The sequence below is a fragment of the Drosophila yakuba genome, chromosome X (assembly GCF_016746365.2).
Source record: "Drosophila yakuba strain Tai18E2 chromosome X, Prin_Dyak_Tai18E2_2.1, whole genome shotgun sequence".
Taxonomy (NCBI): Eukaryota; Metazoa; Arthropoda; class Insecta; order Diptera; family Drosophilidae; genus Drosophila; species Drosophila yakuba.
The window spans coordinates 24,309,326-24,332,662 of record NC_052526.2 but is presented as its reverse complement, the minus strand read 5'-3'; the positions used below and the strand labels follow the sequence as shown (position 1 = coordinate 24,332,662).

Below are 23,337 nucleotides of genomic sequence, written 5' to 3'. Positions count from 1 at the left end.
CCAGAAATTGCATTTCCTGAAGCAAGCCTTGCCAGAAGGACGGGATCAGGATGTCAGCCACATGGCGTTGACAGAAAAAGGATATGTTGTTGCCTCAATTCTAGAGAAATTTTTGCTAGAGCGTCTAATCAGCATTTTTTTTTTTTAAATACTTTTATTTATTGAATCTTCTCTTTTACGTAAGAGACTAACAATAAGTTTTCAAATCTTATTCTAAGCTAGCGAATTATCATTTTATGAGATGATTTGTGCTATGTGGCCTAACAAATTTAACGCTGGGCTGGTTTATCGTTGCGGTGCAGTCGACTTTGGCTGCATACTCGAAGATGTTTTCTTGCAAGGGGATTTGGATGTGAGCCTAGTTTTTCCTTGTATTTTACTTTTCTCTCTGTTATTGTCTCAATGACAAGTTTTATTTCTAGGTCTTTGTGTATATTCTCGTTCTCAAGATAACATGGAGCTCCAGTTATGATTCTCAGAATCCTAGACTGTGCTCGCTGTATGATGTCGATGTTGCTTCTCGATGCATTGCCCTATAGCTCGGAGCCATAGGTCCATATGGGTTTAAGAACGGAGTTATACAAAAGGACTGCATCGTAGCTTTTACTGGGCATCTGGATCGACTCAGTATTGCAGTGTCATCAGCGAATGTGGATATTGTTAGCTGTCTAATCAGCATTGATACGATTCTTGCTACCGCTCTAGTTCGAATTGTCAACAACAACACGGGACAATCAATGGGGAGGGCATTTATTGATCATGGCTCTGAAGCAACGCTCATTACAGAGCATATTGTACAGAGTTTGGGCCTTGAGCGCCGCCTTACGTTAGCGGAAATAACAGGAATCGGTGGCTCTTCTAAAACCAAGTGTCGACACAGCGCAGAATTTATGACAAGTTCGTGTTCCGGGTCGTACTTCACGACTTTCGTGTCCAACGCTTTTATTCTTTGCGCCCTGACAGGACATCTTCCGAAGCGGGACATCAACATAAACTTGTATCGACACCTGCAAGGATTGCAGCTCGCTGACTCAAATTTTACCCATTGCGGACGTATAGACATATTAATAGGTGTTGATCTTATCCCACAGGTAATGCTTCCGGAGATTCGCCGAGGCACGCACGAGGAACCAATCGCACAGAACACCCTCTTAGGTTGGATTGTCTTGATCTCCCGTGTCACAAACGGTCACCGTTCGCTGTAATGTAACAAATCTCGACAATATGGTGCAGAAGTTCTTTAAATTGGATCAAGTTCCAACTGAACGCCAGCTCACTCCTGAAGAACAGTGGTGCGAACAACATTTTGTGCAAACCCATGTTAAACAGCCCAACGGAAAGTACATGGCTCGATTGCCTTTCAAAACATTGTTCGACCCTTCACAAGTTTTAGGTCAATCCAGACAGAATCATTGAATCGCTTTCACGCCTTGGAACGGAAACTTCAGAAAAAACCTGATTTTTATCAAAAATATACTCGCGCAATCGAAGATTATTTTGAGCTGCGCCAAGCACAGGACATCACTTTAAGTGAAGAATATCACACTCAATGCAATGCGAATGGCCAACTACTTGTCTCCTGCAGCACAATCCCACATTAAGCAGTCTTGAAAGAAGAAAGACTCACCACCAAACTCCGAGAAGTGTTCGACGCTTCCTGCAGGAGCTCCAATGGAATGTCACTGAACGGTATCTTATGCCTTGCAGAACGACTTGGGAGGAGTAATTCTCAATTGGCGCTTTTATCGGTAGGTGTTGTAGCTGATATTCAAAATATGTATCCAAATGATTCTCAATATCAGCGAATTTCCGAATTTCACAACAGTCACCTTTGGAACCGCATCAGCACCATATAGTGCCATTCTTGTGATCCCCCAGATCGCCAAAGATGAACGCCACAACTATCCTCTCGCCGAAAAGGTATTGCATAGTGAGATTTACGTGGATGACGTGAAAAGCGGCCATGAAATTATTGCCGGTGCTCTTCAAATACGGAATGATGACAGATCAGCCCTCAGTTTTGTTGGCATGGAACTCCGGAAATGGGAATAGAACCACCCAGATCTACTTCGTGATATTCCCGAAGGAGATTTATGCAACAACTCTATCCTTGAAATAGACAACAACGACGCCATTAAAACATAAGGATTGTACTGGCAACGACGACTACGGATTCAAAATAAACTTCGCAAGCAATCCCACAATGACTAAAATATCGCTTTTATCCACCGTAGCACGTCTTTTCGACCCATTAAGTTTTTTGCACCCATCATCGTCGTGTCTAAAATTCTTATAAAGGATGTATGGAGCTTTCGCCTTCAACAAGGCGATGGTACACAAGGTATACTTGATTGGAACGACAATTTGCCAATATTTGCTCGCCGAGCGTTGGCAGCAGTACATCGAACATCTTCCAGACGTAAAACAGATTAAAGTACCACATTGGTTTCGTTTCGACTTAAGCAAGATTGTTTCTCTTCAATTGCATATGTTCTGCGATGAATCATCATCTGCATATGCATCGTGTGCGTACCTCAGAGCGGTGTGCCTGGATGGTACTGCGACCACATCCTTAATCGCATCACGGAGTCGAGTCACTCCAACCAAACCGCTTACAATACCGAGAGTCGAACTCTCTGGTGCCTTCATTCAGAAACAGCTCCACGTTTCAACGATTCCAGTTTCAGTACACTACTGGTCGGATGACATGATTGCCGATGGAAGACGTTCGTGGCAAATCGAATTGGAATCATTCAAGAAGCCAGCTCTTTCTCCCAGTGGCACCATGTGCCTACCCAGGAGAATCCAGAAGATTGTGCTACTCGCGGCTTAACACCAGCACAGCTTGTCCAACATAAGCTATGGTGGAACGGACCAGACTGGCTACAAAAATCTGAAAACCAATGGCCCACTCTTAAACTCATGTCTCCAGAACCTGACAGCGTATTAGCAGAACAGGCAACAAAAATCATCAAGGCGCACACCTGCTCTACTTCAGGTTCACTAATAGAGTCGTTTTCTTCATACAACCGACTCGTATTTTGTATCGCTTTCGGATGAAAGGTTCGCTCATAATACTCGATGCAAGGGAACTCTACGCCAAATTGGCCCGCTACGAGTAACCGAGTTAGCGCAGGCGTTGTCTACTATAGTTTGTTTAGTGCAACGCGACGCATTTGCTGATGAATTGGCGAAATTACAAGCTCTGAAAGCATTCTGCAAGAATAGTAAGATCAGTCAATTGTCTTCCTTTATTGACGACGACGGTATCATTAGAGTGTGGGGCCGGCTTAGGAACGCGTTGCACATCACCACTCAGCAACGTACGCCGATTATTTTACCCATTCTGCATCATTTTACAGACATGGTCATCAGAAATGCACATCTGAACACGCTGCATGGAGGAACACAACTCAATTGGGCGGCCACTCTGCAAGAGTTCTGGACGGCAAGCAAGCAGTCAAAAGAGTGCTTCGCCAGTGTGTGTCTTGCTTCCGGCATAGACCTACACCCTCCAGACAAATAAAGGGGGAACTACCATTTCAACGGGACAACCAGCCGAAACGAGCTTTCGAAGCCACAGGTGTGGATTACACAGGAGCCATCGAAGACAAGGCCTCCAGGTTTCGAGGTCACACCACCTATAAGGCCTACATTGCGGTATTCATCTGCTTGGCGAATAGAGGTATCTGTTTGGAACTGGTGACAGGACTCACAGCACAACATTTTATATGGGACGTGGGCTGGTAAAGCACATCTACAGCGACTGGAAAGCTAACGTCAAAGCCATTAAAACCCATCTTTATCGCGCTTTTAACGGAAACACAAACGAGCATCTGTCCACCATCCTGGTTCTGATAGAAGATTGCCTGAATTCCCGACCATTATGTCCCTTAACGGCTGATATTAATGAGTGACAACAATATCACTTAGCTCATCATCATTTCTGAAGATCGTGGTAAAAGTTCCGAAAAAATCCGGCCAATCAGTAGGATCCATGCAAACTAGCAAGTTCAAGATTTGGCTACCGTGGCTTTCTAGTTCAAAAAGAAAGATCCGCATTGTTAGTAATGTTAATATACAGGGTGGGCCATCTACATGGCACCCGCGTCATTCGTAAATAAAATTTTTAAGGAAAAGACAATTTGTTATTTTTTTGCATAGGCATTTATTTTAATTAAATGAGATTAATATTATTAACATTTAAAACATTATTTGGCCTTTTTTCCTGACGACGTAATTTGCTCTTTTTTGGCATTTTTCATCACTTTCTCGAACGTAGCTTTAGGTATCGCCGCTATTTCACGTTCGATGTTCGCCTTGAGTTGAGTCAAAGTCCGTGGCTTGTTGATGTACACTTTAGGTTTCAAAAATCCTCACAAATTAAAGTCGTGTGGCGTCAGATCGGGCCATCTTGTTGGAACCAAAAGTTACGCATTCGCTTTCTACGCACAATTGGCATCAAAAAATCGGTTATTATGGCTCGATATCGGTCGCCATTGACGGTAAGTGGCTTCGATTGATCATTCAGGTAGAGTGTAGTTATTCATGGTTAATGACTACTTGAAATGAAGAATCAGATGTGGTATTACGTTTGTCGATTTGACAATGTATGTCAAAAGTATTAAGAGTTTACGTGGGTCACATTTAGATGGCCCATTCTGTATGTGGAATTGGCAGCGGTTAAAGCCAGCAATTGCGACTTGCAATAAACAGCTAATCCTCGGTTTAGTGCCGTCTTCACATCCATGAAAACTGCGGAAAATTAAAACGAATTAAACGGCAAGCTTAGAGCATTGATCTTTTTCTCTCGCAGTCCTCTAAGTCAGCTTTATCAAACTGATTAAGCGAATTAGCGTTTAAATAAAACTTCATCAAGTTAATTTGCACAGATTGGGCTTTGGCTCGATAGAAGTCCGCACCACTTGGGGACTGATTTCGAGCCCTAACCGAATTTTCCGTATCAGACATTTTTCAATTTTGAGAAAAATTAAAATAAAATAAAATAATATGTCCAAACGAGTCAGAGGCACGAAACACCCTTTACTTTTACGGCGAAATTGCAGAGGTAACAAGCGTCACCGAGATGCAATAGAACATGCGCTATTAACAAAGATTAAATGCGATACACTTTTGCTTATAATATAATCTGCTCCGAACAAGATAATATAAAATAACTACATAATATTACCTTATTTTTCAAAAGGAGGGAGGTGTAGGGGCACAATTATTCCCATATGTCAGAAAGCAATTATGCCCAGTGCAATTGTAATATAAGCTTCCTCTTAAAGGCAACCATTAATAATTGTTTAGTCAGTATTTCTAGTATAACTACATTCCTAACAGTAACCCGACGCTACTGGGAGCATACATCTCGGATTTTTTGACGAATCTTTTAGATGAAATTGGCCAGCCCGTCATCAAACATACATACGTCAAACAATATAGTTTACTTTGGGAAATTTTGATTTTATGTCGTCCATAAATTGGAGATAGCTCCCACAAGTATATCCAGAAACGGAGCCAAATTTACAATTTTCACTATTTTATTCTGAAGAAATTCTTTTATTGCATGTGGTTAGAAATCATCAACATTTTACGATACTCTATGTTATATTTGATCTTGGTATGTATTAAATGTGGTCTTCAATTTATATTAAAACACAACGCTTCCTTACCTGAATAAAAGTTTACTCGGTTGAAAAGCAACAATGGAAAGACACAAAATTAGCCAAATTCTGTCTGTCCAATCAATATTTGGGTTGTTTCTTGATTGACGAATGCATTGAATAAATATTTCGTCTCGTAATTCTTCCCTCTCAATGCCCAATCCAATAATATACTGAATTATGTGCAGTTCACGCTCTGCATTAAGTTCTCCCCTCATGTATTTACAGAGTTCCTAAAAATAAAAAAGGAGTAATATTAAAATACCAATATTAAATAGTGGTAAGTGAAAAACAAATCGATTTGAAATCAAACAAGAGAGAACGCTATAGTCGAGTTCCCCGACTATCTGATACCCGTTACTCAGCTAGTGAAAGTGCGAAGGAGGTCTTCAACACTGACAGTTTTTGGCGGTTTGTGGGCGTTATAGTAGGCGTGGTAAAAAGTTTTTTGGTAAATCGATAGAAATTTAGAACACCAATACAAAAATGAAAAAATATTAAAACATTTTTCAAAAGTGTGGGCGTGGCAGCATTGGGCGGTTTGTGGGCGTTAGAGTGGGCGTGGCAGCATGATTCGACAAACTTGCGCTGCGTCTATGTCCCTGGAGTCTGTATGCTTAATCTCAACTTTCTAGCTTTTGTAGTTCCTGAGATCTCGACGTTCATACGGACAGACGGACGGACGGACAGACGGACATGGCCAAATCGACTTGGCTATTGATCCTGATCAAGAATATATATATTTTATATGGTCGGAAACGCTTCCTTCTGCCTGTTACATACTTTTCAACGAATCTAGTATACCCTTTTACTCTACGAGTAACGGGTATAAAAATTGGTGCTCCAGTTTTCGAGTTTGTAAGAATTTTTCGATTTGTAAAAGGGGCACTTTTGTGTGGCCGAAATGATTATAGCAAAGCAAATCTTTTTTACTAAGGGAAATAAATAGTTTACGCAGTGGTCTATTAATGATTATTTCACATCACCACAAGACCATTCTGCCACTTAGTAATTTTATAAAACATTTATACCTGACCCCATCTGAGATTTGTTGTTGCCGTCGGCTACAACAATTTTCGATTTGGAAAGGGGTCGATTTGGTAAGGTTGCCATAATGTTGGTGAATCGTAACAGGGAGGTAAAAATACGAGTCGGCTTGCATACGACGACATGCACTCTCCAATCCCTGGGCGTCCCTCTAGCATCTTGAGAAGCATTGCTGCAGCTGTTTCTACGCCGACAAATCTTTGCGTAAATAGTTGCTTGAATTCAACCCAAGTCACGCCAGAAAACAGATTTGTGAAAGCCATTGCGATGCACCCTCAAGTGGGTTTGCAGTAAAAATCATGTCGGCAGCTTCGGGATTGTATTTTGGTAAAAACACCGTCCTTGGCTAACGAGGCGCTGCGCTAGCTGCATTGTTCGTCTGTGTACTAGCAGTATTCTACCAAGACTGACCTCTCTCTTTTTATGCACGCTCGCTCGTCCCCAAAATCTATTGCACAGCTTGCTCATGTCACACTTGCATTCCTGCGCTTTCGCAAACACAACAAATAGCCAGTACAGTCTCGCTCACACACTTCTTCAGGTAATGTACACAGGACGAACCAACGGAAGAGGCAACACACCAAACACGTAGACACGGGTCACACTCAGTGAGAGAATTTACAATTAGTTCTCTCACCGACTCTCGGAGTTATTCTGGAGTTTTCTCTATCCTTCTTTATTACGATGTTGTCACATACAATATTCATGTTGCTCTACTAAATTCAAATAATGCTGCACTTGACCTAAATGAATACGCGGTTTTAATTAATTTCGCACAAGCACTACGTTATACGTCTTTCTTCATTCAGATCAGTATAACAAGAGACCGAACTGACGGCGACAATTAAGGCTATAAGCTTTTAACAGCAGCAAAGTTGCATTTCGGGTGATCTCGCGATAGGAAACTGAACCAGTTATACGGATTCTGTACAGTTTGGGATCAGCCTTCTAATTAAGGTTATCAATGGACACAAATCCGTCAAACACAACCCAGCGCACACAGACCGAATGCCACGTGCGTCCACAGGAAGTGTTTCGAACGACACCGCAACGTTATCTGAACAACGAGTTCACAACCTTATTAGCGAATCTATAACGAATTTTCAAGAGACAATCTCAGCGACGATTACCGAACAAATTACGGTTGCCCTAAGAAACCTTAACTTCTCGTCGCAAGGTAAGTCTGCTAGAGTGAAAGAGGTACCACGTGAGTGGGATAACGTCATCCCGGATCCACAGATGCCATTTAGATTAGAATTCCCGGAGATTTCCAATAATAGAGACAGTAGTGCATCTTAAGTTCAGCGGAACACAAGGCGAGATGCCAATCGAAGATCTTATTTACAGAGTGGACTATTTAACTTCTCTAATGGCGACTTTGACCTCTTGTACCAATTCGCCTATCCGTTATTCTCAGGACCAGCTTTGTTATTCTACTGGCGCTCTTATCGGCATTCGGCGGATAGGAATTGGATAACTGTGTGAACCCAACTCAGAGAAAGATACCAGCATCAACGCTCAGATGAAGACATCAAGGATATAATCAGACGACGAAAGCAGAAACCGAATGCAAATTTCAACGATTTTTTGGACTCGATGCTGGCGATTGCAGATACCCTGCGTATCCGATTGTTGGATTCCGACCTAGTAGATGCGGTCAAGAGAAATCTGAAGCCCGTGCTTAGGCACGAACTCTTACATCTAAGCGTGTGGTTCTAGAAGTAATGTACGAAGATGACGGTAACGCTGATCAAGAGGAGGATCAAGAAGTTGAAGTAAATGCCCTTCGCTCAACCAAATGCTGAAATTGTGATCGTTACCACGATTGTTTAAAACCCCGTCGTGTATTTTGTTATGGATGTGGGAAACTGGACACGTACAAGCCTAGTTGTCCAGATTGTAAACCGACTTCGGAAAACTCCAACGTGGATGTCCGGAGCCGTTCGAGACCGGATGTCCGTCACTAAAACCTAATTCGGATGATTGGAATGTTAGCTTGGAGCACAGCCTCGGACAGAATATTCCAACCTTCCAGACCTTTTCACGAGCGGTTAAAAGAATATAAAAGACGACGAGCAGAAATCTTTATAGACGAGGTTGACTTGCGTTTGAAATGCCGGTCCACTGACCGTCTGCGACGTTATTGATCACAAAAACAACTACTCAAACAAGTATTAATTTCCTCTCTAGTCCTTACTAGATAGCTAGCCCAGGGAATGTTAAAACTGCAGATGGAACAAAGCAAGCAATATCGGGAATTATAACTCTACCAATCGAATATAAAGCACACTTCCAATTTCTTATTGTAGAAACTATTACTCAAGATGTAATTTGCGGAATTGATTTTTGGAAGGCATTCAAAATATCATTAACCTTTCAAGTCAAGGAGATCAGAGAAGAATCTACGGACGTGACTCAACTTCAGCTAACGGCTGACCAACACCGTGAAAAACATGCTGTGACGGAATTATTTCCCTCGTTTGAGCGAGATGGACTGGGGAAGACTACGTTAAACAACGGTTCTATCCAATATCGCCGGACAAAGAGAAGCGGTAATGTGCGGAAATCGATCGAATGTTAAGACTAGGGGTAATCGAAGGAGCAACAAGCTCCGCATAGTCCTAACCAGGGATATTAATAGTAAAACCAGGCAAGGATCGCCTCTGTCTAAACTCGCGTAAGGTGAATGAGGTAACGAAGAAGGATGTGTACCCAATGCCGTGTTAAGAAGGTTTACTTAGTAGATAGCCTCCAGTACATTGTATCTCTAAAATCGATCTTAAGGATGCATTTTGGCAGAATTGCCTCGATGCAACGACCACGCCAAAGACATTTGGGAATGCAGAAGCTAACCACCCTTTTTCCATGTTTAAAATCGAGTCAATAGACTGCGATAACTAGTGGAGTTCCAGATCATAAACATTTCCAAACGCGAGATCAGCCGAAATGCAACTCTGCTGCTGTAAAAACCTTTATTGTCGGCGTCAGTTCGGTCTCTAATTTTACTGATCTGAATGAAGAAAGACGTATAACGTAGTGCTTGTTCGAAATTAATTAAAAACGCGTGTTCATTTAAGTCAAGTGCAAATCGTAAAGACCAGCTAAAGCACCGATTCAGACAGAATCTGGTGATTCTTATTTTCAAATGAATCAGGTATGTGGATTCTGTACAGTTTGGGATCAGCCTTCTAATTAAGGTTATCAATTGACACACCTTCACGTGCGCATCATCTTTACGGAATCTGCAAGCAGCGCGCTGACCACAACACCCCCTGAAATGTGTCTGCGACATGTGATCAACTGAATATAGCTCTGTTTCGTTTCGAATGATTAAAAATGTTTGAATTCAATTTAATCTTGGTAGCATTTGGCTTGAGGTTAAAAGTTGTTTAAGCCGAACATTTGATGTAGCTTTAACATGTACGTATTTTTGGACTTCGAGCCTGTAGGGCGCATTTTTTCGTGAAATCTTTTTTAACGCATAAAGCGACCTAACATCGGACGTCATCAGGCCTGCTGACTTCGTGGGATCTTTCGTAAGTACGGCATAGCCGCGATTATTATTATGTTTCCTCCAGAAACTCGCGTCCGACAAATTACACGTAGCTTGAATATTAACGTGAAAATAGTAAATATCGATTAAAATTAAGCGATTCGAATAAAATTTTGTATAGTAGCGATAGTTTTGAAGCAACGATTTAAATAGGAAATTCAATGAAGAACACTTTTATTTTATTTTTATACCCGTTACTCGTAGAGTAAAAGGGTATACTAGATTCGTTGAAAAGTATGTAACAGGCAGAAGGAAGCGTTTCCGACCATATAAAGTATATATATTCTTGATCAGGATCAGTAGCCTTGTCGATCTGGCCATGTCCGTCTGTCCGTCCGTCCGTCCGTCTGTCTGTCCGTCTGTCCGTCTGTCCGTATGAACGTCGAGATCTCAGGAACTACAAAAGCTAGAAAGTTGAGATCAAGTATACAGACTCCAGGGACATAGACGCAGCGCAAGTTTGTCGATTCAGGTTGCCACGCCCACTCTAACGCCCACTCTAACGCCCACAAACCGCCCAAAACTGCCACGCCCACATTTTTGAAAAATGTTTTAATATTTTTTCATTTTTGTATTGGTCTTGTAAATTTCTATCGATTTGCAAAAAAACTTTTTGCCACGCCCACTCTAACGCCCACAAACCGCCCAAAGCTGCCACGCCCACACTTCTGAAAAATGTTTCGATATTTTTTCATATTTGTATTAGTCTTTTAAATTTCTATCTATTTGCTAAAAAACTTTTGGCCACGCCCACTCTAACGCCCACAAACCGCCCAAAGCTGCCACGCCCACACTTTTGAAAAATGTTTTGATATTTTTTCATTTTTGTATTAGTCTTGTAAATTTCTATCTATTTGCCAAAAAACTTTTGGCCACGCCCACTCTAACGCCCACAAACCGCCAAAAACTGTCCTTCGGACTTACACTAGCTGAGTAACGGGTATCAGATAGTCGGGGAACTCGACTATAGCGTTCTCTCTTGTTATTATTACTAAGATACTCGAATGTATTCAGCGGTTAATAATTAAATGGAGTTTATCACAAATATATAGAAGTTCGCCTGAGGAAGGAACGGTTTACAACAAAGGGGAATTTATGACTAAATTTAACATAATTCCAGGAGGGTGGATATAGACCGGAAGAAACCACCATCTAATTCTTCTACTGCTAGCTGAGCTACATTTCTGTCCGTCTGCATCTATAACTTCCCGTCCGCTTTTCATATTGCCTCTGTCTACATATTGGTAATGTAACGACTGCGACTCGAGAGTCAAAACAACTCACCCCAGCCCTGAACCTAGCCGGCAACTTTCGTTACAAGTGACGAAAATGAGAAATATGGAGCGCGAGGAATTGTTGGTGTCAGTTGTACTTGCGCATACTGCGCAACTGGACAGCAGACTGAAAAAGCTTGTGTGCACCACAAACATCAAGTCGCGTAGCGAATTGCAGCAACGGTTGCAGGTATACAAAATCGGGCAGCGTCAAGAGACTTCGAGGGCAGACACAACTTTGGGGCCGGTGCAGAAATTTTCAAACATCATTTGCAATTATTGTGGAAAGTCAGAGCACAAAATCGCAGAAGAAAAATCGAGCTTTGGTATGAAGCCAAAAGAGCAAATGTCGAACGTAATATGCTATAAGTGTGAACAGGATGGACACATTTCTACTGGATGCCCATCGATTGGAAAAAGCGCTGAAAAGACAGTTAACATATGTTCGGTAATGGAACCAAAAGATGTGCTCGTTCATTTTGGTGAGTTCGTTGATTATACCCGTTACTCGTAGAGTAAAAGGGTATACTAGATTCGTTGAAAAGTATGTAACAGGCAGAAGGAAGCGTTTCCGACCATATAAAGTATATATATTCTTGATCAGGATCAATAGCCGAGTCGATTTGGCCATGTCCGTCTGTCCGTCCGTCTGTCCGTCTGTCTGTCCGTATGAACGTCGAGATCTCAGGAACTACAAAAGCTAGAAAGTTGAGACTAAGCACACAGACTCCAGAGACATAGACGCAGCGCAAGTTTGTCGATTCATGTTGCCACGCCCACTCTAACGCCCACAAACCGCCCAAAACTGCGACGCCCACACTTTTGAAAAATGTTTTAATATTTTTTCTTTTTTGTATTGGTCTTGTAAACTTCCATCGATTTGCAAAAAAAACTTTTTGCCACGCCCACTCTAACGCCCACAAACCGCCCAAAACTGCCACGCCCACACTTTTGAAAAATGTTTTAATATTTTTTCATTTTTGTATTGGTCTTGAAAATTTCTATCGATTTGCAAAAAATCTTTTTGCCACGCCCACTCTAACGCCCACAAACCGCCCAAAACTGCCACGCCCACACTTTTGAAAAATGTTTTGATATTTTTTCATTTTTGTATTGGTCTTGAAAATTTCTATCGATTTGCAAAAAATCTTTTTGCCACGCCCACAAACCGCCAAAAACTGTCCTTCGCACTTACACTAGCTGAGTAACGGGTATCAGATAGTCGAGGAACTCGACTATAGCGACACTAGCTGAGTAACGGGTATCAGATAGTCGAGGAACTCGACTATAGCGTTCTCTCTTGTTTTTACTTTGATTCCAGAGCCGAGTGTTCACTCATTAAGGAAAGCGCTGCTGGAAAATTCTCTGGAAAAAGACTTCATAATGTAGTTATGCTTAAGGGTATCGGAAACGATTCTGTATGTAGCTCTACGCAAATTTTGACCAAAGTTACCATTAACGATTTTACCTTGGAAATGTTATATCATGTCATTATGGACAAGTACTTGAAACACGATATCATGATACGCAGGGAGATTTTAAGTCAAGGTTTCGGAGTAACAATTGAGTCAGACAGATTCTGCATTTATAATGTAAAACTGATTAATGTTGTAACTGAACCCGAAACATATGAAGATTGTATCAACGAAAATGTAGAGTTGAATGAAGCAGCCCAGGGGCCGTTTAATAAACGTTTTAAAACCATACATGAAACACTTTATCTCAGGAGTTCCAAAGACACAAGTTAACACATGTCAGTTGGAAATTCGTTTAATAGATCCAAATAAAAAGGGAACTGGGGGAAGGTATTTTTCTTGTCTGGACATGGCCAGCGGACTCTACCAAATACCTATTCACCCAGATTCAGTAGAGCGTACGGCATGTGTTACATCGGAAGGGCAGTTCGAGTTTGTGGCAATGCCGCTTGGTATGAAGAATGCTCCGTCAGTGTTTCAGCGGGCAATAACAAAAACGGTGGGGCCACTTTCGTATTCGTATGCTGTGGTTTACATAGATGATGTCCGATTCGTGACCGAAACTAAAATGGAGGCAATTTCAAGATTACAGACAGTCATAGAAACTCTCATTAAAGCTGGATTCTTATTTAACTTTAAAAAAGGTACATTTTTAAAATCAAAAATTGAATATCTCGGTTACGAAGTAGAGACAGGTGAGCTTAGACCTAATCCTCGAAAGTTGCAGGCATTAGTTGAATTGCCACCTCCGCAAACGGTCACGCAGCTAAGACAGTTTATAGGATTAGCATCATACTTTCGATAATTCGTGCCAAATTCTCTGAAACGTAAAAGCCTCTATTTCGTCTTACGTCTAAAGACAATAATAGTTTTAATTGGAAGGAAAGTCATGAAGCAGTGAAAAAGGAGATAATGCGTTGACCCGTCACAAGATAAACGATATAAACTATGTTATTGCGAACTACAGTAAATGTACAACCCCAGCAGAGTCAAGGTATAATTCATATCTTTTGGAAACCCTGGCAGTATTTAACGCAGTGAAATATTATCAACATTATTTGAAGGGTATCAAGTTTACAGTATATACCGACTGTCCCTCTTTAAAGGCAAGTCAACAAAAGATTGCGTATAGATTTAACTGAATTGAGTGACACCTAGCTTATAGCTGAACAGCAGCGAGATCTCGAAATAACATCTTTAATCTCTAAACTACAAAACAATGAATTGAACGAGTGTCCTGCTAGTACGTACATATGAGTTGAGAGATGGTTTGCTGTATCGTAAAATTTAGAGGAATGGTAGAACCCATCGGTTACCTGTAGTTCTAAGGTCTTATAGGTGGGCTGTCAATCACCACATTCACGAGGCTATAATACACCTTGGTTGGGAAAAGACTCTTGAAAAAGTGTACAGCTGTTACTGGTAGGAATGACGAAATACGTATGAAAGTTCGTTGACAATTTCATCACGTGCAAACTATCGAAACCACAATCTGGAAAAATTCAACAAGAAATGCATCCGATTCCTAAAGTCGAAATACCCTTTCATACAGTACATATAGACATCACGGGTAAACTATGTGGCAAGAACGACCAAAAAGAGTATATCATAGTCCTTATAGATGAGTTTACAAAAAACGTTTATTTACATCATACTCTGAAGATAGACGCAGCCAATTGTATAGTATCAGTAAAGGCAGTTATTTCCTTGTTTGGTGTTCCATCCCTTATTATAGCAGATAAGGGACGATGCTTTGCGGGATCTGAGTTTAAGGAGTTTTGCTATGTGCATAACATAGAATTGCATTTAATTGCTACAGGAGATAGTCGAGCGAATGGACAGGTCGATGGTGTAATGAGTACCCTTAAAAGTTTACTAAAGGCGGTGGAGACAGGCCAACGTTCGAGGCAAGAGGCATTAAAAGAGGTTCAGTTAGCAATTATTTGCACAATCAATCGGGTCACTAAGTTTAGTCCGTTGCAGCTTTTAATTGGAAAAGACGTAAGACCATTAAGGATGCTATCGAATATTGTTGAAGAAAAATATGATCTACAGAATCTAAAAGAAGCAAAAGTTAATATAGAAAGTAATGCTAATTATGATAAGGAAAGAAGCGATAAAAGTAAGGCAAACGTTGTAAAGCATAAAGTGAGTGATCATGTTCGGCTCAAGTGCAAAGAAAGAAATCAGACCAAACTAGATCCCAAATTTAAAGGCCCGTTTGCTATAACCGAGTTACTTGAAGGAGACCGATATTGTTTGACGTCATTAACAAGCAAGCGAACCTACAAGTATCCTTATGAGTGTTTCTCAACAGACAGTTTCTGCGCAGATGGATGAGGATATGATGAGTGGAGGCGTTGATACAGACGCAAATGGTGGCGTTGGAACAGACGCAATTGGTACTAGTGAGGGTACAAGTGGCGTTGAACATACGCAAGAGACAGTGCCAGAGAGGGTACTGGCGTTTAAACAGACGCATAAAGATGTAACGTCATGATCCAAAAGGCCTCTTAGAGAAACATAGGTAGACTTAGTGCGCTTACTGGACGGAAATTCATCTGTATGATTTAAATATCAAGTTATGAATTGCTAAATTTATACACGAGGACGTGTAAAAGTCAGGATTGGCCGTGTCGGAGCATTGGTAGCATTATTTGAATTTAGTACAGCAACATGAATATTGTATGTGACAACATTGTAATAAAGAAGGATAGAAAAAACAGAACAACCGTTATTGCTGTCTTGTGTTCTTAATAACTCCGAGAGTCGGTGAGAGGACTAATTCTAAATTCTATCACTGAGTCTGACCCGTGCCTACGTGTTTGGTGTGTTGCCTCTTCCGTTGGTACGTCCTGTGTTCATCCACTGAAGCGAGACTGGACTTGCTATTTGCTGTGTGTGCGAAAGCGCAGGATGGCAAGTGTGACATGAGCAAGCTGCGCAATAGATTTTGGGGACGAGCGAGCGTGCATAAAAAGAGAGAGTTCAGTCTTGGTAGAATAGTGCTAGTACACAGACGATATTAAATTGTGAAACGACGACAAGTGGAACGATGGCACCAACGAAGTTTTAAAATATATAAGAATTCACTAATTAATTTAAGGGAGGGCCAAAAGTATTGTTTGTAAATAATGATATTTAATTTAATTACTTAAATGGTCAAAATGCAGTAGAAAACAAGAGAGGACGCTATAGTCGAGTTCCCCGACTATCTGATACCCGTTACTCAGCTAGTGGAAGTGCGAAGGAGTTCAACACTGACAGTTTTTGGCGGTTTGTGGGAGTTGGAGTGGGCGTGGCAAACAGTTTTTTGGCAAGTCGATGGAAATTTATAAAACCAATACCAAACTGAAAAAATATCAAAAAATTTTTTAAAAGTGTGGGCGTGGCAGCTTTTGGCGGTTTGTGGGCGTTAGAGGGGGCGTGGCAAAAAGTGTTTTTGCAAATCGATAGAAATTAACAAGATCAATAAAAAAATGGAAAAATTTCAAACATTTTTAAAAATTGTGGGTGTGGCAATCTTGGGCGGTTTGTGGGCGTTAGAGTGGGCGTTAGAGTGGGCGTTAGAGTACTCGACTATAGCGTTCTGCCTTGTTTTTGTTATACCCGTTACTCGTAGAGTAATAGGGTATACTAGATTCGTGGAAAAGTATGTAAGAGGCAGAAGAAAGCGTTTCCGACCATATAAAGTATATATAGTGACATATTCATTTCTTCATACGACATATTCACTCTTCATATAAAAAAGCTAAAGCCGATCTTTTGGAAAGCTTCACTCTCCAAAAGCCTCATAAATAACATTCCCCCAAGATACGAACCGCTTAACGGTAACGAGCTTAATGATCTGTTAAGCTTGACATATAAAGCTAAGTAGAACTTAAAAGGCTTATGTTAATCCTCTGTAAAAGGTTTGCTGGGCCGAAAGAATACATTTGTAAATTAGTTCTTAACTGACCTCTGGTGAAACTTATTCAAATAAAGATCATAAAAAGGAAAATTTATTTTTTTTTTATTAAATCTTTCAGCAAAAGTTTATTGGCGCAGTCGGTAGGATACTGAAAAAAGTCCTAGTAAACTCGTTATCCTTTGACAATCTAGTGAAAAGAGGAAACTTGTACGACCAAGTAACCTTTTCTGATTGTACCCGCGAATTGGCCGCAACAAAGTGATTTCGGTTCGTTTAAAGTGACTAAAATCGGTATCCGCACAAGAACCTGTGCGATCGGTGTTAATTTAAAGACTTAATTTTGTGGACCTCTTCGTGAAGTGAGACCTCCACTAAGGTGTAATACAATTAAAAGGCGCACAGTGCAGTTCACTAAGCCATAAGTCTCGACATACTGTAGCAGTCTGTGAACAAAAACAGTAGCCCACTAAAATCAAAAGTGCGACCGCTACTATTGTATAAAACAATAAAAAGTTAAAACAGTGCCGTTCACTTAAGGCATAAGTCTCGACATACTGCAGCAGTCTGTGAACAAGAACAGAAACTAAATTATAAATAAAACTAAAATGGAATTACCAGCGCAAAATATGACTCAATTACTTCGGCAAATACGCCAAGTACCGATTTTCGTTTATCAGACGTATCGAATACCTGTTGAACTTATACCCTTCAAACGACGCTCGACAGAAGGCGGTTATATTTGGAGCCATCGAACTTCAAGTTGTCGGAGATGCGGAAAAGGTTACCCAATTTGGAATGCACAACGAATGGACAACTTTAAGAGACGCCCTAATCACGGAATTGAAGACTCAGACGCCCCTGGAGGAACTACTAGGAAGATTGTATCGCACACCTTTTAAGGGTAATTTACGTCTATTCTGTGAACAATTAGAAGATAAGTCCACTGTAATTATAAATAAGTTAGCATTAGAGAATGACCGAAATAATATGGTGGCTTATACACAAGCAATGGCAACCACAATAAAAAATACAATTTAACGCTCACTCCCCGATAGGTTGTTCATGACCTTAGCGAGGTATGACATTTCAACCGTTCAAGAATTAAGGCAAACCGCCCAACAAGAAGGTCTATACAAAGACCCAATTTCAAAAACATTCGATAGTCAGCCAAAATTTAACTCAAATCACCTAACACCTATAAACATACAAACATTACCCAAATCAAAAAAACTCACCCCAACCAACGATTCATTCGCCCCTTTATTCCATTAAATCCCACACAGACCCAAAACACTAACGTAAACAATCAAACCCCTTTTAGACAAATTCCTCCGACCAGACAACAGCAACTTAATCAGTACAGAAATTTATACAACGGATTCAGAACAGACTTACTTCAGGACCGTCAAAACGACACCCGAAACTACTATCAGCCCCCCAACAACCAAGAGTGCCAAATAAGCGTTTTAGAGAAAGCAGCGAACAATCGCGTATGCAGAAAAATGAAAATTTTCACCAGCACGAATTAGATTACGATAACGAAACTGAACACTACATTAATAACGACGAACAGTTCCACGAAGATCAATTACAGAATACTCAGACAGAATTGTTTACAGATCAGCAATATCAACAAGCTGAAAATTTTCCAATACCAGCTTGGGATCCCACCAATACATAGAGATCATGTTTAATAACCACAGATATAGATGCATAGTTGATACTGGCTCTTCGATAAACTTGATGAGCTCAAACTTTTTCAATCTTCAAGTTAAAGATAAGCAAATAACTGTCCGAAGTATGACAGGCTATTCTAAATTAAATAAATATGTAGACCTTCCAGCCGACGATCTTTTCAACGCAAAAATTCTATATTCATTCATTTTCACCTTATTATGATATTCTGTTAGAAAGAAAAATACTAATGCAGAATAACGGTTTATTAGACTACTTTTGGAAAGAAACAATAATTAACGAAAGAACATTCATTCACAAAGAACTATGTAGATCCATGTGATGAGAACTCTTCGGAAAACTTTAATGCACTCTTACAAGAAAACAACTTTACATCAGAAATAAACTATGCCATGGACAACAACATAGACTCAGAACACACATACAGACTAGAACATTTAAATAGTGAGGAAAAATACAGACTTATAAATTTATTAAAAGAGCTCAATGACATTCAATATTCCAAAAATGAAAACCTTACATTCACAAGTATATTACGTCACGGTATAAAAACCTTTCATGAAATCCCAGTTTACAAAAGACCATACTCGTACCCGTTTTCCTACGAAGCATAAGTAAATAAGCAAATTGAGGAAATGTTAAAACAAGGCATTATACGCGAAAGCGACTCCCCTTATTGCACTCCATTATGGATTGTCCCCAAAAAGATGGATGCCTCTGGCAAACCGAAATTTAGGTTGGTCGTGGACTATCGAAATCTAAATGAAATAACAATAAATGATAAATTTCCGATTCCTAACATGGACGAAATACTAGGCAAATTAGGAAAATGCCAGTATTTTACTACAATTGACTTAGCAAAAGGCTTTCATCAAATCGAAATGGACCCTAAGTGTATACCAAAAACGGCGTTTTCGACCAAACATGGTCACTATGAGTACACTCGCATGCCATTTGGCTTAAAAAATCCTCCTGCAACCTTCCAACGGTCCACACCTAGACTCACTGAGGAAGGTTTTTGAGAAACTTAAAGAAGCCAATCTTAAACTCCAATTGGACAAATGCGAATTTTTAAAAAAGCAAACAAATTTCTTAGGTCATATTATAAGTCCAGAAGGCATACGACCTAATAAAGAGAAAGTTAGGACAATCGAAAAATTTCCTCTCCCAAAGACACCAAAAGAACTCAAATCTTTCTTAAGCTTATGCGGATACTACCGTAAGTTCATTCCAGACTTTGCAAAGATTGCAAAACCTCTGACAATATTTCTAAAAAAAAGGAGCTAAAATAGACACAAGAAAAGAGGAATACCATAAATCATTTGAAAAATTGAAAACACTCATAATGAACGACCCAATTTTGATTTGCCCTGAACGTTGGCGAATTAGACTTAGCGAATATAATTTCAAAATCAAATATTTAGAAGGTAAACTTAATCATGTAGCAGAAGCTTTATCTCGCGTCAAAATTGAAGAAAACATGGTAGGTGAAGAAGAAAATATTTCAACAGCAGCAACAATACACAGTTCATCAGAAAGCAACGAAACCTACATTGAAATTACAGAAAAGCCCATAAACTATTTTGCAAGACAAATTGAATTTATAAAAGATAGCGTAGACCAAGTAGAGACAACGAAATACTTTTCCAAAATAAAACTGACCATCAATTAAATAATAGCAGTGTTATTTACCTGGAAAATGATAAAGACTTTTTAGTTTTTCAAAAAGCATATCGAGAAACCATTAACCCACATAGTAACGTGAAAATTCTGAAAAGTATCATAATGTTAAAAGACATAAAATCTTATCCTGAATTTAAAGAATTCATTATTACTCAACATTCTAAATTGTTACACTCTGGTATTGAAAAAATGATACGATTATTTAAAGAAACTCACTATTTTCCCGATTATAATAAACTATTTCAAAACATTATCAATGATTGTGAAGTCTGTAACCTTGCAAAGACAGAACATAGACCAACAAAACTAGTTTTCAAAATAACTCCAGAGACAAATAACCCACGCGAAATTTATGTTATTGACTTTTATGCTATTGACAACGAACAGTATTTATCTTGTATAAACGTTTATTCAAAATTTGCTTCACTTATTAAAACAAACAGTAGAGATTGGTTAGAGGCAAAACGAGCCCTTACTAGAATTTTTAACGACATGGGAAAACCACAGAAAATTAAAGCAGACAAGGGCTCCGCGTTTATAAGCACTTCTTTAAAAACTTGGCTAAACAACGAAGACATACAAATAGATATTACCACAAGTAAAACAGGAATAGCAGACATAGAACGCCTTCATAAAACCATAAATGAAAAAATCAGAATTATCAATACTGATAACAATAGAGAAAATAAAGAAACACGAATGGAAACAATTTTATACATATACAACCACAAGACTAAACATAACACAACCAGACAGATACCGACTCTTTCTTTACGCAGACCTACTTATGATACCCAGATGATTAATGAAATAAAAATCAAAAAGCTTAACAAAAAACGACAGGATTTCGAAATCGACACAAAATTTAGACAAGCACCCTTAACACGCGCAAAATCAAAGAATTCCTTTAGAAACACAGGCAGAATAGAACAATTAGACGAAAAACATTATAACGAAAATAATAGAGGTCAAAACGTTAATCATTATAAAAGCAAATTTAAAAAGAAAAACCGACACCTCCCAATCATCAGACTCATAATCAACATAATAACTTGTATTGCGACACAAACTACAGCAGGAACAATCGAAATCAACCCAATAGAAAACAATCAAGGATTTATCTTGTTTGAATCTGGAACAATACAAATCCCCATCACCTTTATGCATCACTGTCTCACCATAAATAGTACAGAAGTTGAAGAAACATTTAATAGTATAATTAAACAATGTCAAGAATTTAAAAATGTCACACAAATTAAATATTTAACCGAGAAAATGGAAAGAGAAATAAATGGCATACGCATCTCAAAACGAAACAAACGAGGACTGGCTAACTTTGTAGGTTCCACATTAAGATATCTTTTTGGCACACTAGACGAAGACGACAGACAACATATTAAACAACAAATTTCGACTCTATCACAAGACACAGTACAGGTCAGCACTCTAAACCACGTTATTGACAGCCTCAATAATGGCATAGAAATAATTAACAACCAGTCCAATTCTTTGAAAAAGGAACAAAAATTGAATCTATTTAAATTTAATATTGAACATTTTACCGAATATATCGAAGACATTGAAATGGGTTCGCAACTAACACGACTAGGAATATTTAATCCTAAACTACTAAAACATGAAAATATTGGCAACATTAATTACAAAAATCTAATAAACATAAAAACTTCCGCTTGGTATAACGTACCTACTAATGAAATATTCCTAATGTCCCACATTCCTATGAATTCAATTGAACGACCAACTTTCATCATTGCACCTTACCCGACAATAATGGCAATTATTAAGGAAAATATTGAAGGCAAATTCTACTCACATAACAACTACGTTCTAAATACACTAACAAAGAATATTGTCAAAGACCATTGCATAGCTAACATAATAAAACACGAAACACCAACTTGTACTTTTCAAAAATATCGTAAACAATCCTATATTCAATACATTAAAACAAATATACTTATAACCTGGAATATGACCAGAGAAAAACTTTATCACAATTGTAACGGTCAAGAGATTTATATTGAAAATAATAAAATTATAAAATATCCAACTGCACAGCAGAATTAAAACAAATTACAATATCTAATAGTATTCAACAATACACAAATGTAATATTTACTGAACACAATGTAACAAAAATCGAACCAATGTCACACATAGAAATTAAAGAAATGATTTTGTTAAACAACAAGAGTAACACAATTTACAGAAACATACTAATAATCTTCATATCTGTTTTAGTTTTAATTTACATATTTTACTTTTATATGAAATGTAAAACAGCGCCACACAAAATTATTATCTCTTACCTAAAACCAAGTAAAACCACTAACAAAAATATCGAAAAAGAAACAGAAACAAAAACAGAAATAGCTGAAATTGCAAATCCAGTATCACACTTATATCCAGAAATAATCGCTTGAGGTCAAGCTAATATCTAAAAGGTGGGGGAGTGACATATTTATCTCTTCATACGACATATTCTCTCTTCATATAAAAAAGCTAAAGCCGATCTTTTGGAAAGCTTCACTCTCCAAAAGCCTCAAAAATAACATTCCCCCAAGATACGAACCGCTTAACGGTAACGAGCTTAATGATCTGGCTTATGTTAATCCTCTGTAAAAGGTTTGCTGGGCCGATAGAATACATTTGTAAATTAGTTCTTAACTGACCTCTGGTGAAACTTATTCAAATAAAGATCATAAAAAGGAAAATATATATTTTTTTATTAAATCTATCACCAAAAAAGTTTATTATATATTCTTGATTAGGATCAATAGCCGAGTCGATCTGCCCATGTCCGTCTGTCTGTCTGTCCGTCCGTATGAACGCTGTGATCTCAGGAACTACAAAAGCTGAGATTAAGCATACAGACTCCAGAGACATAGACGCAGCGCAAGTTTGTCGATTCATGTTGCCACGCCCACTCTAACGCCCACAAACCGCCCAAAACTGCCACGCCCACACTTTTGAAAAATTATTCGATATTTTTTCATTTTTGTATTAGTCT

General features: G+C 39.1%; 1 protein-coding gene across 10 annotated transcripts in view; it reads right to left on the bottom strand.

Annotated features, from left to right (window-relative positions):
* LOC26536261 (unconventional myosin-VIIa) overlaps nt 1–23,337 on the bottom strand; it is an 893,412-nt gene that overhangs the window by 309,038 nt on the left and 561,037 nt on the right. For 9 of the 10 annotated variants that reach the window (XM_039377684.2, XM_039377686.2, XM_039377690.2 and 6 more), the window contains one exon: nt 5,679–5,902. In XM_039377684.2, the coding sequence (XP_039233618.1) occupies nt 5,679–5,902 (224 nt within the window). Of the gene's footprint in view, nt 1–4,256; nt 4,756–5,678; nt 5,903–23,337 lie in introns of those variants that run through there. The other variant, XM_039377691.2, reaches the window with a different exon arrangement.